Raw genomic sequence first — 17,833 nt, forward strand, 5'->3', positions numbered from 1 at the left:
TCTTCCAAAGTTTCTTTTTCCATCTCCTCTGCTGATTATCTTCCCATTTCTTCTTTGTTATGAGGCTTTTCCCTTTTATTAGTCTTTACTATCATTCTACTAGGGCCTCAAGGGAGAGGGAAAATAAAAATATGTTCTCAGAACACCATCTTGAAGCAGACAGGCTCATGACATTTTTCTCCTCTGCCAGCTCTTTCCTGTGGGCTTCCTGAGGCCCCCAAGAATGGAATGGTGTTTGGCAAAGAGTACACAGTGGGGACCAAGGCTGTATACAGCTGCAGTGAAGGCTACCATCTCCAGGCAGGTGCTGAAGCCACAACAGAGTGTCTGGAGACAGGCCTGTGGAGCAATCGCAATGTACCCCCCCAGTGTGTCCGTGAGTCCTTTGGGTAGGGGAGGCGGGTATGTCGGGGGGACTGGGTAAGCAGCTGAAAAGATTCCTGCAAGGAGTGAGCGAAATAGGAAAAACATGCCCTGAGAGGCTGGGACTCAGATCTGAGACAAGTGGATATCTCCATCTACCAACTTGGGTTCCCATTTGAAATTGCTTCAAAACATTGATAGACCACTGTTCTCTGAGATGTATCCATAAACCATCACAGAACCTCAGGATGACTGGTCCACTTACTCTTAGATGTAAAAAGTATTAGAAAATCAACGTGAATGTCCTTTGATCACAAGACTCTAAAACAACAGAACGAGTGAGTGATAGTCGCTCAGTCGTGTCCGTCTCTTTGTGACCCCATGGACTGTAGCCTGCCAGACTCCTCTGTCCATGGACTTCTCCAGGCAAGAATATTGGAGTGGGTTGCCATTTCCTTCTCCAAAACAACAGAGGTACTGTTCAATTTGAAGGCCAGTGGGCAGCCTAATGGGCTATATCCAGTCTGATGATACAAGGTTTTTTGTTTTGGTTTTGGTTTGGCTCTTCGGCCTGTGCAGTGCTTTATAAAAATATTTTGTAACCTTATGGCCAATCCATGTTGATGTATGGAGAAAAGCATCACAATATTGCAATTACCCTATGATTAAAAATAAAATAAATAGTTTGAATTTCTTTCTAACATTTTTAAGTCAGAAGACTTTTACACAAAAATCCTATTTCTAGCTTCCCTTGGAAAAGGTAGATCTGACCACCTGGAATTTGCAGTCTCACATCCACAATCAAAACCAACACAGTGCCACCTGCCCCTATTTTTTTTTTAATTTGGCAGATCTGCCACCCCAGTCGTGTGCCACATTCCCCACCCAGCTCACTTCATTCATAGACCACATCTGCCTGGGGACTGAATGTTCTGAGAGTCATCAGGACTGCATTATGGTCCCCCACTCCCCAACGCTGGGCTCTCTCCAGTGTCGTCCGTAATTAATGAATGAATCCTCCTTTCTGCTTTGTACCTCCCCAGCTGTGACCTGTCCTGACATCAGCAGCGTCAGTGTGGAACATGGTCGATGGAGGCTCATCTTCGAGACACAGTACCAGTTCCAGGCCCAGCTGATGCTCATCTGCGACCCTGGCTACTACTACACCGGCCAAAGGGTCATCCACTGCCAGGCCAATGGCAAATGGAGCCTTGACAACTCTATGCCCACCTGCCAAAGTAAGCCCAGGAGGAAAGGGTGGGGAAGTTTGGCACAGTGCCTCCAACTCCAACTGTCTCATAACATGGGCTGAATTGGGGAGGGGGAAGAGTGGGGTATAGCCAGGGATTGCAGTGAACCTCTTTTTGAACACTCACCTAGAACCAGGAGCTGGGGAGAGGCCTACTCCTTTAAGGAAGCACTTCTCAGCATCTTGTCATCTTATTAAAAAGCTGCCTCTGTCCAGGTGAGCATCCACTAATTCATTTATTCAACCTTCATGCCAGGTAGTATAGAGGTATGAGGATAAAAGCTTGTGGTTCCTGCCCACCAGGAGCTTAGAGTCTACTGGAGAGGCAGACAAATAAAGAAGCAAGGATACCAAAGTGTGATGAGACCTATAATGGAAGTGTGTGTAGGGGGAATGAACAGAGTGCAAGGGACAGGCCACCTAAGTGTGCCTGTGTCTCCTTCTCCATTGTGCATTGCTTTGCTTTGGTTCTTTGAGATAGTTTCAGAGGTCACGGTCTCTGGGAAGCGACTCTAAGATGGAGATTTGTTAGGCAGTGCTCTTGGGATCACCATCTGAGAAAGGGAAGGGGAGGGAAGGACGAGGAGGGAAGAGGAAAGGAATGGGAAGGGGAGGGGAGGAAGTAGGACTGAGGAGATGGAGAAGGTGGCCTCTGATGATGATGGTGATGCTTCAGCTGACCCAGCTAAGAGCTCTGAATCTGGGCAGCCCTTCAGAATTGCCACAAGTTAAGGCAGGGGGCTTTATACCTCCACACTTACCAAACCCTGGGTTCCAGCTGCCCAAGGAAGAGAGCATGACCTTAGATGTGAGGACTCTTTAACCAAGGCCATCTGAAGAGGGCTCACAACAAATGGATGTTTGCCAGCAGCTACAATCTGGGGAAAGAAGCCCTTCAGTCCTCAAGGGGGCTCTGAGTGGGTCAGCACAGCGCCCACCCATAGGGATATACTGATGCTATTTACTCAGTCAGAAGGGTGTGTTAGAAGAAGTAAATGTTTGTGAAGGGACGGAAGGACATCACTTGTCAGTGCTCAAGGGCATCTTTGAGACTGGGTGTGAGGAGTGGAATCTTCCCAACACCCATGACGCGAGACACTGTGGCCTTTGTTCGCCCAAGCGCAGACTCGGCCGTGTACTCTGACCGAGTAGAGGTCACAAGCGCGGGCCGGCTTCATTACAAGCAGGGGCTTAGGTCTCAGTGCAGCCAGTGGTGTCTGCAGCGCTCTGTGGAGCAGGACTGTGAGGCTGCTGCTCGGCTCAGCAGAGAGGACAGGGGGAGCGCCCGCTGCCCGCGCTGGACACCGAGGAGCGCACCACAGATCTGGACATTTTAAAAGCTCCTCAGGGGGTGCTTCTGGTGACAGCCCTGTTGAGAATCTTGGGTGCAGTGTAACAGCACAGCAGTCACCATGGTGACCCACATTCTGGTCATGAGTCCTGTTAGAGTAGGTTGAACCCATCTTCCTTTTGTCACTATTCTTGCTAATGAGACGCAGCACATGACCCGTCTCTCGGGACTGGCTTCCTGAGCATTCTGTGGTCTTTGTAGTCATCTCCTGTGGAGAGCTCCCCGTCCCGCCCAATGGGCATCGCATCGGAACCCTGTCTGTCTATGGGGCAACAGCCATCTTCTCCTGCAACTCCGGGTACACGCTGGTGGGCTCCAGGGTGCGGGAGTGCATGGCCAACGGGCTCTGGAGTGGCTCTGAAGTCCGCTGCCTGGGTAAGTGACCACCCCGGGGCCTCTCCTGTCCATTTTTCCCTCTCCAGTACAAGTTAGATCTTTCCAAAGCTGAATCCCAATTTTTGAACAGTACTATTTTACCTATGGTCATAAAATGCTTAATCTAAACTCTAGCTATTGGGTGTATCAGTTCAGTTCAGTCACTCAGTCGTGTCTGACTCTTTGCAACCCCATGAACCACAGCACGCCAGACTCCCCTGTCCATCGCCACCTCTCAGAGTCTATCCAAACTCATGTCCATTGAGTTGGTGATGCCATCCAACCATCTCATCCTCTATCGTCCCCTTCTCCTCCTGCCCTCAGTCTTTTCCAGCATCAGGGTCTTTTCAAATGACTCAGATACTATTTACCACAACCAAAATGTTGAACTAGCTTCCCTTGGAGCATCCAAAAGAATGAGAAGAACTTCAGGTCTGATGAGACAAACCACTGAGGGGCTTTCATTCTGATCAAAAAAGATACTCCCTTAGTATCTAAGTAAAAAAGATACTTAGAGGCTCTGTATGATGGGTGAAATTCCAGTCTTTACATCCAGGGAAACTTACAGAGACACATCCCTGCAACACATCTAAAATACCATTTATATTATATATTAGCAAATTTTTGGAGAAGAAAATGGCAACCCACTCCAGTATTCTTGCCAGGAGAATCCCATGGACAGAGGAGTCTGGCGGACTACAATCCATGGGGTCACAAAGAGTCAGACATGACTGAGCGACTACACGCACAGCAAATTTTACATATATAAATATTTTACAAAAATACAATGTTATATGTGCTATATTATATAATATATAAGTATTTTTTGCCATTAGCTCATTTCATGACAAAAATATGTCAATGTAGGACAAAAGCATAAAAACTTACCCAGCTTACAAAAGTCAAAGTTGCCATTTCTCCCATGGGCAGTCCATTCCCTGCCTCAACCTTAGATGCTAAAGTTGTCTCTTCTCTTACTACTTTCTGGATCCTGCAAAGCCAAAGGAGGGTCCCAGCTACACAGACCCAGCAACATAGATTGGATGGTCTGTTCTCAAGTGAACAGCTCTGTGTGAAGTGAACGCCCTCCCTGTGTCTCAGGCCTCTGTTAGAGACACAGGCATGAGTTATGTCTACACAGAACCAAACAAACGCTAGTGGAAACACTAGGAATATACTCCACCCAAATCCCATTTACTGAAAATAACTCAGCTAGGTTTATGTTGTCTGTGTTCCTTGCCACTCAAGGAGAAAGAAGGATGAATTTAACCAAGCCACCTGTCCTCACTTGGTAATTTTCAACACAATCAAGCTTTGAGTGCCTTAGTGTAGGCCATAGTGCCCTCCGTACAGTAGATGCTCTAGAAATGCTGGTTGATGAAAAAAAGAGGGGGTGATCCCAGAGGCAGGGCCATAAGAGTGATCATTTCTCACCCATGAACAGACCTAGTAACTAAAGTTCAAGACGGCCATCTATTTAGAGTGCAACCTTGGGATTTGTTTTTAATGTCCAGCTCTTTTCTGGGCTTAAAAAAAATTTTTTAATTGGAGTATAACTGCTTTACAATATTGTCTTTCTGCTGTACAACAGTGTGAATCAGCTATATGCATACTTGGGATGTGAGATTGCCAAATCTTCCCTGGTAGCTCAGTTGGTAAAGAATCTGCCTGCAGTGCAGGAGACCCCAGTTCGATTCCTGGGGCAGGAAGATACACTGGAGAAGGGATAGGCTACCCACTCCAGTATTCTTAGGCTTCCCTTGTGGCTCAGCTGGTAAAGAATCTGCCTGCAGTGTGAAAGACCTGGGTTTGATTCCTGGGTTGGAAAGATCCCCTGGAGAAGAGAAAGGGAAAATGCTCCAGTATTCTGGCCTGGAGAATGCCATGGACTGTATGGCCCATGGGGTTGCAAAGAGTCCGACACGACTGAGCAACTTTCACTTTTCACTTTTAATCTTCAACACTATTTCTATCATGTCTAGGATTCCTGAAGTCACTCCTGGATGCCACTGTCAGGGGGAGGAGGGAAAAACGTGGTCTTTTTCCCCATCGTGCCTGACTCCCCCTCCCCCGACCAAGCCTCCCCTCATTTTCTGTATGCTCCCATGCAATTTACTCTCTCTCCCCACATCTCACCAAAGCCGGACACTGCGGGACCCCTGAGCCCATCGTCAACGGGCACATCAACGGGGAGAACTTCAGCTACCGGGGCAGCGTGGTGTACCAGTGCAATGCTGGCTTCCGCCTCATCGGCATGTCTGTGCGCATCTGCCAGCAGGATCATCACTGGTCGGGCAAGACCCCTTTCTGTGTGCGTAAGTATGGTACCCACTCTCCCTAGTCACCAGCTCAGGTGCAAAATGGACTTCCCCTTGCATTGTCTCTATTAGGTTAACTGGAGGATTTTCTGTATTTTGTTCATGTTTTTCAAAGACAATCATTAACATCTATGTTTTCAGCTTTATGCATCATTATTACTTCCACCTCTATTATTTTCTTCCTTGCAATTAACTTTTTGGTTCACTTTTTTGCTTGTGAATTAGAAATCTTGTTCGTTTATTTTCAGTCTTTTATTTTTATTGATTATTATGGATATAAGTATGCAAGGCTATAAAATTTCTTCTGATCACTGCTCTAATTATATCACACAGATTATAAAAATGAGTGTTTTATTATGTCTCAGAAATTCTCTCCTTTTGATATTAATTTCCGCTTTCACTTAGAAGTTTCTTTAAATAAAAGTGTGTGGTTTTTATTTCCAGATGGAAGGGTGTTTTGACTTTTACTTTGGTATTCATTTCTAATTTATTGCACTGTATACAATATTTCTGTTTCATGGAATTTACTGATGCTTCCTTTATGACCTAATATCTGATCAATTGTTATGACTGTTCCATGTGCATTAGTGTGTAAAGTTTTATATATAATCATAAGATATGCCTTATTGATTTTGTTGTTCATGTCTTAATGTTTGCTTACTTATTTTTTTCTACTTGACCTGTTTTGTTCTAAGAGGTGTGTTTTAAAGTTTCATATTATTCAGTCAGTTCAGTTGCTCAGTCGTGTCTGACTCTTTGTGACCCCATGGACTGCAGCACGCCAGGCTTCCCTGTCCATCACCAACTCCCAGAGCCTGCTCTAACTCATGCCCATCGCGTCGGAGATGCCATCCAACTATCTCATCCTCTGTCGTCCCCTTCTCCTCCCCACCTTCAATCTTTCCCAACATCAGGGTCTTTTCCAATGAGTGGCCAAAGTATTGGAGTTTCAGCTTCAGCATCAGTCCTCCAGATGAATATTTAGGACTGATTTCCTTTAGGATGGACTGATTGGATCTTCTTGCAGTCCAAGGGACTCTCAAGAGTCTTCTCCAACACCACAGTTCGAAAGCATCAATTCTTCAGCTTTTTTATGGTCCAGCTCTCACATCCATACATGACCACTGGAAAAACCATAGCTCTGACTAGGTGGACCTTTGTTGGCAAAGTAATGTCTCTGCTTTTTAATATGCTATCTAGGTTGGTCATAGCTTTTCTTCCTAGGAGCAAGCAAGTTTCATGGCTGCAATCACCATCTGCAGTGATTTTGGAGCCCAGAAAAATAAAGTCTGTCACTGTTCCCATTGTTTCCCCATCTATTTGCCATGAAATGATGGGACTGGATGCCATGATCTTAGGTTTCTGAATGTTGAGTTTTAAGCCAACTTTTTCACTCCCATCTTTCACTTTCGTCAAGAGACTCTTTAGTTCTTCACTTTCTGCCATAAGGGTGGTTATCATCTGCATATTCGAGGTTATTGATATTTCTCCCAGAAGTCTTGATCCCAGCTTGTGCTTCATCTAGCCCAGCATTTCACATGATGTACTCTGCATACAAGTTTATTAAGCAGGGTGACAATATCACGTACTCCTTGACGTATTCCTTTTCTGATTTGGAACCAGTCTATTGTTCCATGTCTGGTTTTAACTGTTGCTTCTTGACCTGCATACAGATTTCTCAGGAGGCAGGTAAGGTGGTTTGGTATTCCCATCTCTTTCAGAATTTTCCAGTTTGTTGTGATCCACACAGTAGGTTTGGCATAGTCAATAAAGCAGAAGTCTATGTTTTTCTGGAACTCTCTTGCTTTTTTGATGATCCAACAGATGTTGGCAATTTGATCTCTGGTTCCTCTGCCTTTTCTAAATCCAGCTTAAACATCTGGAAGTTCACAGTTCACATACTATTGAAGCCATAGTTCACATACTGTTGAAGCCTGGCTTCATATTAGTGTTCTTCTATTTACTTTTCCTTGTATTTCCCATAGTTTGTGTTATGTAAGGATAATTGCCATGTTACTTGGCATATAGATATTCATAACTGTTACACTGAAAATTGTGGGTTTAGCCTTTAAAAATGTCTTCACTATCACTTTAATATTTTCTAGTGTGAACTGTACTGTACCTAATACCATTAGGCTTACACTCCTTACTATCACCCTTCTCCCATTTCCCTCTTAGGCCTTTAACCGTCCCTTTATTTTAGCCTTTCTGAATCACTCAAATTAGACGGGCCTCTCGTATATATCGTAGAGTTGGACCTTGCCTTCTGAGTCCATTTGAAAATCCTTTTCTCTTAATAGGTTAGTCAAATTCATTCACGTATATTGTTATTTATATGTTTGGCTTTAATTTTGTTTAATTATTATGTATAAAATATCATACACAATTTTTTTTTCTCTGCTTTTCTTTTCTGCTTTGCTTTGCTCTTTTTTCCATTTCTTTTGGTATTGGTGTTCAGAAAAGGTTGTAAACATTTATGTTCTTTCCTATAGTTAGTGCACTGACATACCAGGGTCATTTTTCAATATGTTCACCTTTAAGATGGGCTTTCTCTTTCTAGCAGTGACTTTGGATCAGTATTCCTCTGCTCCTCTCATCTCTTTTCCATACAGCCTTGCTCTCTGCTAAGCCTTGCAACAGAAGCATGAGAAATAGTTCTGCCCAGGTTTAGTGTTTGTTTTTCTACTTACATGTAATTTAAAGTTTATAGCATTCTCTGTCTTCTAGTTATGCTGCAGGCCTGGGCTTGCTATGGTTTTGTTTCTTCTTACTAGTCTGCATTTTTGGATTTAGATGGCCACTGTTATTCTAATTAGCCTGGAAGTAATTTGGAAAATTTTTCACTTTCTAAAGTTCCATAAAGTGAGCCTTTATGTAAAGTACAGTGTTTTGGTCTTAATTTTTGTAAGGCAGGCTTTTGTTTTTAATTCTTCTTCACTTGGCTTTCCCTATATGAGATGGCGTAATGAAATAGTGAGACTTAATAAACAATGCATGAAAATTAGTCTTAATAGCTTCTTAAGTACTAGGTTTACAGAAAGCAAGACCTATCTACATTTAATCAGTTTTGTAGATGTCTCTGAACAAAATATATTTGGTTTTATCCAGGAAATGAAAATTCAGATGCCTTCAAGAAATTGGCACATTACACATGTGAAAAGGTTTGAGTTACAAGTTATAGAGAATGCTGGATTCTGAATTCATGGAAGATGTCTGCCGAACCTAAGATACTTAATTTTACGCCTGGTCCATACAGAAAGGCAGCAGAGTCAAGCAGGTGGACACTTGCACCCTGGGCCTAGCTTGCCTGGGCTCCAGTTCCAGGTCTACCACGACATAGCATGTTGCTGCGTGATGTTAGATGAGGTAGTTTATCTCACTAGGTTTGTTTCCTCACTTATGAAAAGCAGGTACCTCACAGACTATTGCGAGGATTAAATAAGAGAATACATGTGAAATGGTCAGATGCTGCTGTTGCTATTGTGAAGAGGACGGTAATGGTGGTGTGGTGGGTGATGTACCACCGCCCTGCTACATCACTGAATCCAAGATCTTTTGTACCAAGTTCCATTCTCTCCTGAAGCACAGAGATTTAAGAAGTACCTGGGGTAGGAAGGCAAGAGTAAGAGGATACTTACAAGCAATTGCTCGGTGGCAGGTACCACGTTAGATGCCATCACCTATGCATTCAAGGTTTACAATATCAACCAGACTCAGAACTTTCTAGCTGCCTGTCTCCACTTCCTCAGTCAGCGACCTTGTCTATTGCCCACACGGCTGTTTCATAATCTCACCTACTTCCTGAAGACCAATAGTCCCCCTACTCAGAGACACATTTGCTATATTTTCAGCAGATAGTTAGAATACATAGTGAGGATGGCCTAAAAGCAGAGAAGCCAGGTTCAGAACTCAGATGGGTCACTTAGAAACTGTGCCCCTTGGACAAGTCCCCAGGCCCCTCTGAACCTCTCTTTTCCTAAAAGGATAATGATGATGCCTACCGCATGGGCTTGTAAGGATTAAGTGCAATAAAGCATGTAGACCCCCATAATTCTTAGCTAATGATATAATCTCACTTTCTACTGTGCAGAGAGAACAGAAGCCCTCAGACAATAACCCCTTCCGCTTCCTGCTTCCCCTCCCACATGTCCATCTGTCCTTCTCCACCTTCACCCTTGACCCTTACCTCCTATCGAGAAGTCTCTCCAAGCCCAAGCTAATCTCTCCATGAGTCTCTGGATCACTTTCCCTTCTGCCTTCTTCATGAGCTTAGTCTGTTTTCAGTTCTCTCCTCTGAACTGTGCACCTTCTTTTTCTGTTAGTTTACCTTGGCCTGTAAGACCGAATCCAGCAGACCTTTCCTTAGCACCTACTTTGTGTATGGTGTTGTGCATAAAGATGAGTTGAATGCGCCTTGATCTCGGCCCTCAGGAAATCTGGGTCTGCTGGCGCATGTGTTCAAGGTCTAGTTAAGAGCCCCAGCCCAGCAGGACCCCTCCTTTCTTTCCCATCGGTGTATTCCCCTTCTCCCCTTGTGTCTGAGTCCATCAGGGCTCTCCAGAGAAACAGAGCTCCCTGGGACATCTGATAAGTCATGAACTGTCCCCATGGGCCTGTGACACTCCCACCTCCTGTGAATTTTGCTGACCACCCTTCTATGTCCTGTGCTGGCATTTCAGTCAAGCTGCAATTCAAAAGCTGTTACTGCTCCCAAAGGTTTAGCCCTCAGCCCTCTCCTCTAACTTTATACAAGTGGTATTTTAGCCTTTGGGGAGGCAGGTCGTGACCCTTTGTAAGTCTGGTGAGAACAATGCATCTTCTCCCAAGCTGATCAGAAACATCCCATATTTTGCATATAATTAGCTTCCCTCCACTCTCTCACCACTTCACTGACTTGGAAAATCCTGCTCAGCCTTGAGACCCAGCTGAGGGTATGTCACATTCTCTGGGGACCCTCCTTAACCACTCCCTCCTGGGTGGAGGGTAGGTGCCCATCCCGGAAGCCTGCTTCAGCACCAGCCACAGTGATGTGACAGTCTGCACCCCTGCCTGCTCTCCTGCTAGGCTGAGAAATGAGCTCCTGAGCTCCTCGCGTTTCATCAATATGCATACTAGTGTGCCTTGCACTTAGAAGGCATCCAGTAAATATTTAATGAAGTGCAAAAGTATGGATCTGTTTTCAAAGCCACCCTGTTCCATGTATATTGAAATTCTTACTTTACAGATATAGGAACTGAAGCTCAGAGTGAGGTGTCCAAACTAAGGAAAGGACACAGCTGAGTTGTAAATCTAGTCTGCTGACCTCCTCATCCATTCTCATCCCACCATGCCAGGCTGTACTGAACCCCTGTAGCCCATTAACAGCCTGTCCCCTGCTCTGCCCAGAGTCAAGACTCTGCTAGAGTCAAGGATACTACTGTTGAGATTTATAAAAGAGAACTGGCCCAGAGAGACAGCAGAGGTCTGGGTCCTACTTACTACCAGCAAGATCTGGGTCCTACTTACTCTTGTTCCCTGACCTCCATCCATACCATTTGGGTTTGGGGTGTTGTTGTTTAGTTGCTAAGCTGTATCCAACTCTTTGCGACCCCAGGGACTGTAGCCTGCCACACTCCTACATCCAAGGGGTTTTTGAGGCAAGAATACTGGAGTGGGTTGCCATTTCCTCCTCTAGGGGATCTTCCCGACCCAGGGATCGAACATGCATCTTATGCATCTCCTGCATTGGCAGAAGGATTCTTTACCACTAAGCCATCTGAGAAGCCCCGGGTTTGGGGTGGGGTCCTCATAAATCCAAGTGTTGGGATAAGAAAGCATTCCTCATGGTTCCTCAGCCTCTCACAGCTGAAAACCCAGAACCAAGGGGGAGGCCTCAAAAGCATCAAGTCAGATTTCAACCCAAAGAGACTAGGTACCAGGCAGGTAGTAAATAGAACCAAAGCCAGACATCTATCCATTCATGACTCACTCATTTGTTAGTCCACTCTGCATTTTTTTTTTCACTCTGCAATTACTTATCAAGGTCTTCCTGTATGTCCCTGGTGGCTCAGTGGTAACGAATCCACCTGCCAATGCAGGAGACACAAGTTTGATCCCTGAGTCTGGAAGATCCCCTGGAGAGTGAAATGGCAACCCACTTCAATATTCTTGCCTGGGAAATCCCATGGACTTCTTGGCAATATTCTTACTTGGGAAATCCCATGTAGTTGGAGCCTGGACAACTACAGTCCATGGGTTCACAAAAATTCTGGACACAACTTAGCAACTGAACGACTTCCTGTATGTCAGGCACCGGTCCAGACACAGAAGATACAGCAAGGAAGGGGATAGAGTCCCTGCCCCAGGGAGCTTCCGTTCAGGTGGAGAAAGACTAGCAATGAGTAAGGAAGTGCGCTCAGAGTGGGTAAAATGCTGTACAGAAAAGCAAGCCGGGCAAAAAGGTTCGGCAGTGCTGGGCGGCTATTTATCTGGCTGTAATGGCAAGTCTAGCTGCTATGGTGGCATTTGAGGGGAGACCTGAGGATATGAGGGCAGAGGCCAAGGAATGTTTCAGCCGAGAGGAAGCTAGTCCAAGGCTCTGGGGCAGGACCTTGTTCAGTACGTTAAGAAAAGTCGAAGAGACCAGTGCCTCTGTGGCGTGAACTCCACTCCTGAGAGGAGGAGGTGAGCCTGAGCCCTATAAGCACCAAAGCGTTCTCCCCCTTCCTTGCCCAGGGCTGAACAAGTTACACGGCGAAACAGAGTCATGGGTGGACACCAAAATACCACCTTTATTCCTGATAAAGTTTCAGTTGGAGCCGTAGCTTAAAGTGAGAGCCAAATGGAACTTGCTAAATAAACCCCAGGAGGGGTGGATTCACACACAGTCAGAGCAGCACTGCCCTGGGTTGGGCGTGACTCCATTGTAGAGGGAGGGGAAGGCAGGGGAGAACCTGCCTCTGCTGGAGGGCTGGGGGGAGCCTCGTTGCCTGCAGGCTGCCCATCTCAAGAGGAGGAAGGCAGGGCTGAGCCTTCATCCTTCCCAAACTGCACAGAGGGGCCGCTTCCACTTACCCCAGGCAGGATAGAGAAGAGAGCACAGGGAAAGGCCAGGAAGTCCATGAGCTGAACTGCCTTCACATGGAGTAGGGGAGGGACTGTGCCCTCCTAAGAACTCCGATGCCCTCTGGTCCATCGGGGTGACCAGTCCCTCCCCACAGGCGTGGTTTGTACTGACTCTGGTTCCATCAAGACTGGCCCAGGAACTTAGGCTGGTCTGACTCCTCGGAAGGGTAGTCACCAGGGTATCTGGCAAAGAATGGAGATGAGTAGCCGAAGAGATCAGGGAGAGGAACTGAGGCAGGACCAGCTGCCTGGGCGAAGGAGAAGGATGATACGCCCTAATGCCCTAGGGCCCTTGAATGACTTCTCTCAAGCAGTCCACGCTGTGGACACGCCTTCAAGGAAAAGGGACTGTCCCCATGCTGACTTGACGAAAACAGAGTTTTGTAGCAAAAGAAACTAAAGTCAGACCTAGGGCTGTGCTTCGCTGCTGGGCCTGAGAGAGGCCATGTGAGGAGAGGACAGACGGGATGGGGAACAACAGGAGGGCTGACCGCTCGTCTGTTTCGATTGCAGCAATTACCTGTGGACACCCAGGCAACCCGATCAACGGCCTCACCCAGGGCAGCCAGTTCAACCTCAACGACGTGGTCAAGTTTGTTTGCAACCCGGGCTATGTGGCTGAAGGGGCTGCTCGATCCCAGTGCCTGGCCAGTGGGCAGTGGAGTGACGTGCTGCCCACCTGTCGAAGTGAGCCACCCTTCCTCCCCCCCGACACCCGACCCCCAGTACCGCTCCCACCTGTGGTTTGTGACCCACGAGCGGAAGTCAGGGGATTCTGTCATGGTGCTACGTTGACTCAAATAGGGAAAACTCGAGGCAGAGAAGGGTCACAGATGGAGCATTTCTCTCCACCCAGATAGAGCCATGTCAAAATTCTTCACTGGTTATAGAAAGAAAGCGAAGGAAGTTTCATCTTTCAAAACAGAAATGGAAAGCAGTCTTTTGTTTACATTTCATAGAACCGATGGTTCATCATTATCATATACAGCCCCATTCTTAATGAAGAAAAAAAAAAAAGGAAGGGTTGAAATGGGACATAAAGCAGAATCTAGGGGTTGGGATGAAGAGGAGGAGAAGAGAAGAAACTAAAGACTCAAGAGGCAGACCTGACATGGAGGATATTCCAGTCCCACCCAGACTATTTCAGGAAATAGCTCCTGAAGCTTTTACAGGCTTCTCACTGCAATGAAGGGCTTCCCAGGGGGCTCAGTGGTAAAGAATCTGCCTGCCAAAGCAGCAGATGCAGGAAATGCGGGTTCGCTCTTTGGATCTGGAAGATTCCCTGGAGGAGGAAATGGCAACCCACTCCAGTATTCTTGTCTGGAGAATCCCATGGACCAAGGAACCCGGCAGGCTGCAGTCCAGATTGGACACAACTTGGCAATGAAGCACACATGCACACACCCAGCGATGAGGGGCCTTGGGGCCGTCTGCCTCTGCCCGCCAGTGGCCTGGCAAGCTCGCTGAGGTTTGAACGGAGGGTCAGACTGGCTGAACAGGAGCAATCCCTGCCCTGGTGTGACCTGTGACCTGCTGTAAGGGGTGAGGGCTTAGACTCCCTTGGGTGATGGTCCTCCTCCAGTGTTGAGGGTACATGGCGATTGGCTGTGCAGTGTGTCACAATTTATTTGTAATTGACATTAAAGGACCAAATTTTTCAAATGATGCTTTAGAATCCATCAAGATACCTTCACAACTAACCTTAAAATAACGTACCGCTCAACACTTCAAGGTGCCATTGTGAATGAGAGAAGAATCCAGGGAATGCAGGGGAAATTGCCATGACCTTGTGTTGTGCCCGGCTTCCATCACCTCTCCAGGAAGGAGGGAGTTGAGACTGATGCTTTGGGCTATGTTTATCCCATGATCCCCTCTCCTCAAGAACTGTGCTCTCTCTCCCAGACATGTTCTGTCCTGTAACTTCAGCTCCCCAAACCCCAGCCCCTTCCCAGGGTGCTGGTCTTGGAAAACAGAAGACTGGGGTAAAATCTTAGAAATCGTGGCCTCTGGTCCTGCTCCCCACCCCCACCCCAGCTCATTCTCCTGACGGAATGTCCTGCCAAAAACACAAATCTGATCAAGTCACTCCCTGTTGGAAACACCTCCCAAGACTTCCCATTGCCCTTAGGATAATAATAGTCTCCTTGGCTGGTTTACGGGCCCATGGGACCTGGCCCAGCCTCCAGTCCAGCCTCATTCTTCACCACTTGCTTGGCCCCCAGCCTCACCTCTGCCGTGGGTCCCAGCCACACTGAGCCTCTTTTGTTTCCTCACAGGTGCCCTGTGCCTGTAAGTCCCTCGGGGCCCCAGACACAGCTTCCTCAAATGCATTCTTCTCTGTCCCCTCCCACCATTTCTTTGTCCGGGTGACTTCTACCCAGTCATCAAGAGCCAGCCTAAAGGTTGCTCCTTCTGGGGAGACTTTCTTGCCCTGCCCCATGCACTGGGCTAGAGGCTCTGCTTTGTGCTTCCAGAACATTCTCTGCTGCCCCATCAGAGCACTTACCAAACAGTATCATTGCTGGTTTGTCCCTTTCTCTCTAGACCAGCAGTTCTTAACTGGGTATGATTTTCCTGTTCCCCTATTCCCACGGGGGACAGATGTCAAAAGATGTCTTTGGTTGTCACAACTGGAGAGTTCCTATTGGCATCTAGTGGCCAGAGGCCAGAGACACTGTTAAACATCCTACATCCTACAGGACTGCCCCCACCATAAATAATTATCAGCCCAAAATATCCACAGTGCCAAGGCAGAGAAACCCTACTCCAGACTGTAAATTCTGTCATATCCTTACTGCCCAGCACGATGCTTGACACTCAGTATATCACGGTAAACAGCATGAATGAATGAATGCAGCTTACCTGTTTTGTGACTGCAACCTCTCTTAGCCTCAGAGAGGGTCATCAGAAGTTAAAAATAGCTCACACTTTAAAGGCTTATCAAAAGTTTCAAGTACTGACCCTGCCTGCCTCATACGACTCATATGAGGTTCGGGTTAATAATGGATATGAAAGTGTTTTGAAAGTCCAAGTTCACATCATGCGTTGTGAACAGTATTGTCATGACTCTCAAACCTCACTCTGATTTTGATAAGCTGCTTTGGAACCATTTCAGCATTTAAAAGTCAAATTGATCCCCGAGGATTACTCTCTCCCGGAAATACTCATAAAAGTGATTAAAACAGTTTCTAGAGAAGCCCATCCCCTTTCCACAGCTCCGCTGTGGGAGACACACTGTGCTGGGGATGGGTTCACAGACGGGGGGCATTCCTGCCCTCAAGGGATTCATATCAATAGAACTTTGACACACCATCAAGCAATAGAGGCTTATGCCAGGACCACCAAGGAGGGAGAGCTTAACCAGTCTGGGAGGAGGTGGGGAGGCTTCTATAGGGGTTGATGTCTAGCTAGACACAGAAGGATGAATCCCTTATCCAGGTGGCCAAGTAGAGGGGAGTACAGCAGCCTCAGGACCAGCTTAGCTTCCCAGGAGGATCTGCTTTGTGTAGCCTCTCTTGGTCTGGAAATTTTGCTCTACTGGGAATACATTCCTGTTTGGACTTCTGAATTCCCATTTAAAAGCATAAAAAAAAAAATCCTCACATCCAGGTCTCTGCGTCTAATCATCCTGTTCTATTGCAGTCATCAACTGTACAGATCCTGGGCACCAAGAAAACAGCGTTCGTCAGATCCACGCCAGCGGCCCGCACAGGTTCAGCTACGGCACAACTGTGTCTTACCAGTGCACCCACGGATTCTACCTCCTGGGCACCCCAGTGCTCAGCTGCCAGGGAGACGGCACATGGGATCGCCCCCGCCCCCAGTGTCTCTGTAAGTACACGTCATTTACTCGCAGTGATCACCCGAGCACGCTGGCAGGATGGTCCATGTCAGAGGACAGCCTCCTGTGTGTGTGTGTGTGTGTGTGGTCACAGTGATGGTCACTCAGACTGCTCTCTGGATGTCAGAGCCCATCTTGGGCTCCTGTTGGTTAGTTTTGTGTGTGCGTGCGTGTGTGTGTGTGTGTGTGTGTGTGTGTGCGTGTGTGTGTGTGTGCGCTCAGTGGTGTCCAATTCTTTCCATCCCTGGTGGCTCAGACAGTGAAGAATCTGCCTGCAATGCAAGAGACCTGGGTTTGATCACTGAGTCTGGAAGATCCCCTGGAGAAGAGAATGGCAACCCACTCCAGTATGCTTGCCTGGAGAATTCCATGGACAGATAAGCCTGGTGAGCTACGGTCCATAGGGTCGCAAAGAGGCTGACACGACTGAGCATCTAATACGTTGGGTTAGATGCCCCACTGATTCTCAGTCTCTCTCCTGGCTACAGGCTTACTCCCTTTCCTCTCTAATGCTGTCAGCAACCCCTTCAGTCTCCAAGGCTCCCTTCCTTTGGGGGTCCTGGCTGCGTAGTGGAAACCTGTCTCCCATTTTACTGCCTCCTTGATTTTCCAGAAAGACATCACATGAACCCCCTTTTTTAAAGGACTGAAGCAGAAATGCAACAGACCCTGGAGGCAGACAGACCTGGATTTGAATTTTGGCTCTGCCCCTAAACAAGCTGTGTGATTTGAGAGCCTCCGTTTCTTTGTCTATATCAATGATGCTAATGCCTGTTTCATAGGATTATTAGAGAATTAAATGAGAACACCCATTAAAAGTGCCTACTCAGTCGCTGCTCAATAAACAATAAGTGCTTTAAAAGATATTGGGGAAAAATACAGGGCCAATATGTAGGGAAAAAAAGGATGAGGGAGGCACTAAGAATCCTGACATCGGGTTGCTAGCCTCACATCCAGAAGAAAAAACAGTTCCTTAGGCCCCTGCTCCCGCATCTTGTTACTAACCATGAGCCCTGGGGGTTGCTCTCTCTCCTGTCTTCCTAACAGCAGAGGTGAAGATGCAGTCCAGAGGGGCTGATGCGTATTGAGTTGGGCCATTCTGCAGTCCACCTATCTGTGGTGGCTCATACATACTTTGGCCACTCAGTCGGAATGACTCCATCTCCTTATGCCCCTGTGCCTCTAGGTATGATAGGAGGCTGGTTCACCTACTCACCTGCCCATAGTTCCCT

At 46.9% G+C, this 17,833-nt stretch overlaps 1 protein-coding gene across 1 annotated transcript in view; it reads left to right on the forward strand.

Moving 5' to 3' along the window:
- Positions 1-17,833, forward strand: part of CSMD2 (CUB and Sushi multiple domains 2) — a 689,054-nt gene that overhangs the window by 626,622 nt on the left and 44,599 nt on the right. Inside the window, exons 50-55 of the mRNA XM_070786891.1 lie at positions 191-376; positions 1,407-1,601; positions 3,165-3,338; positions 5,480-5,653; positions 13,274-13,447; positions 16,403-16,591. Coding sequence (XP_070642992.1) covers positions 191-376; positions 1,407-1,601; positions 3,165-3,338; positions 5,480-5,653; positions 13,274-13,447; positions 16,403-16,591 — 1,092 coding nt within the window. The remainder of the gene's footprint in view (positions 1-190; positions 377-1,406; positions 1,602-3,164; positions 3,339-5,479; positions 5,654-13,273; positions 13,448-16,402; positions 16,592-17,833) is intronic.

Source organism: Bos indicus, chromosome 3 (genome assembly GCF_029378745.1).
Source record: "Bos indicus isolate NIAB-ARS_2022 breed Sahiwal x Tharparkar chromosome 3, NIAB-ARS_B.indTharparkar_mat_pri_1.0, whole genome shotgun sequence".
Classification (NCBI taxonomy): domain Eukaryota; kingdom Metazoa; phylum Chordata; class Mammalia; order Artiodactyla; family Bovidae; genus Bos; species Bos indicus.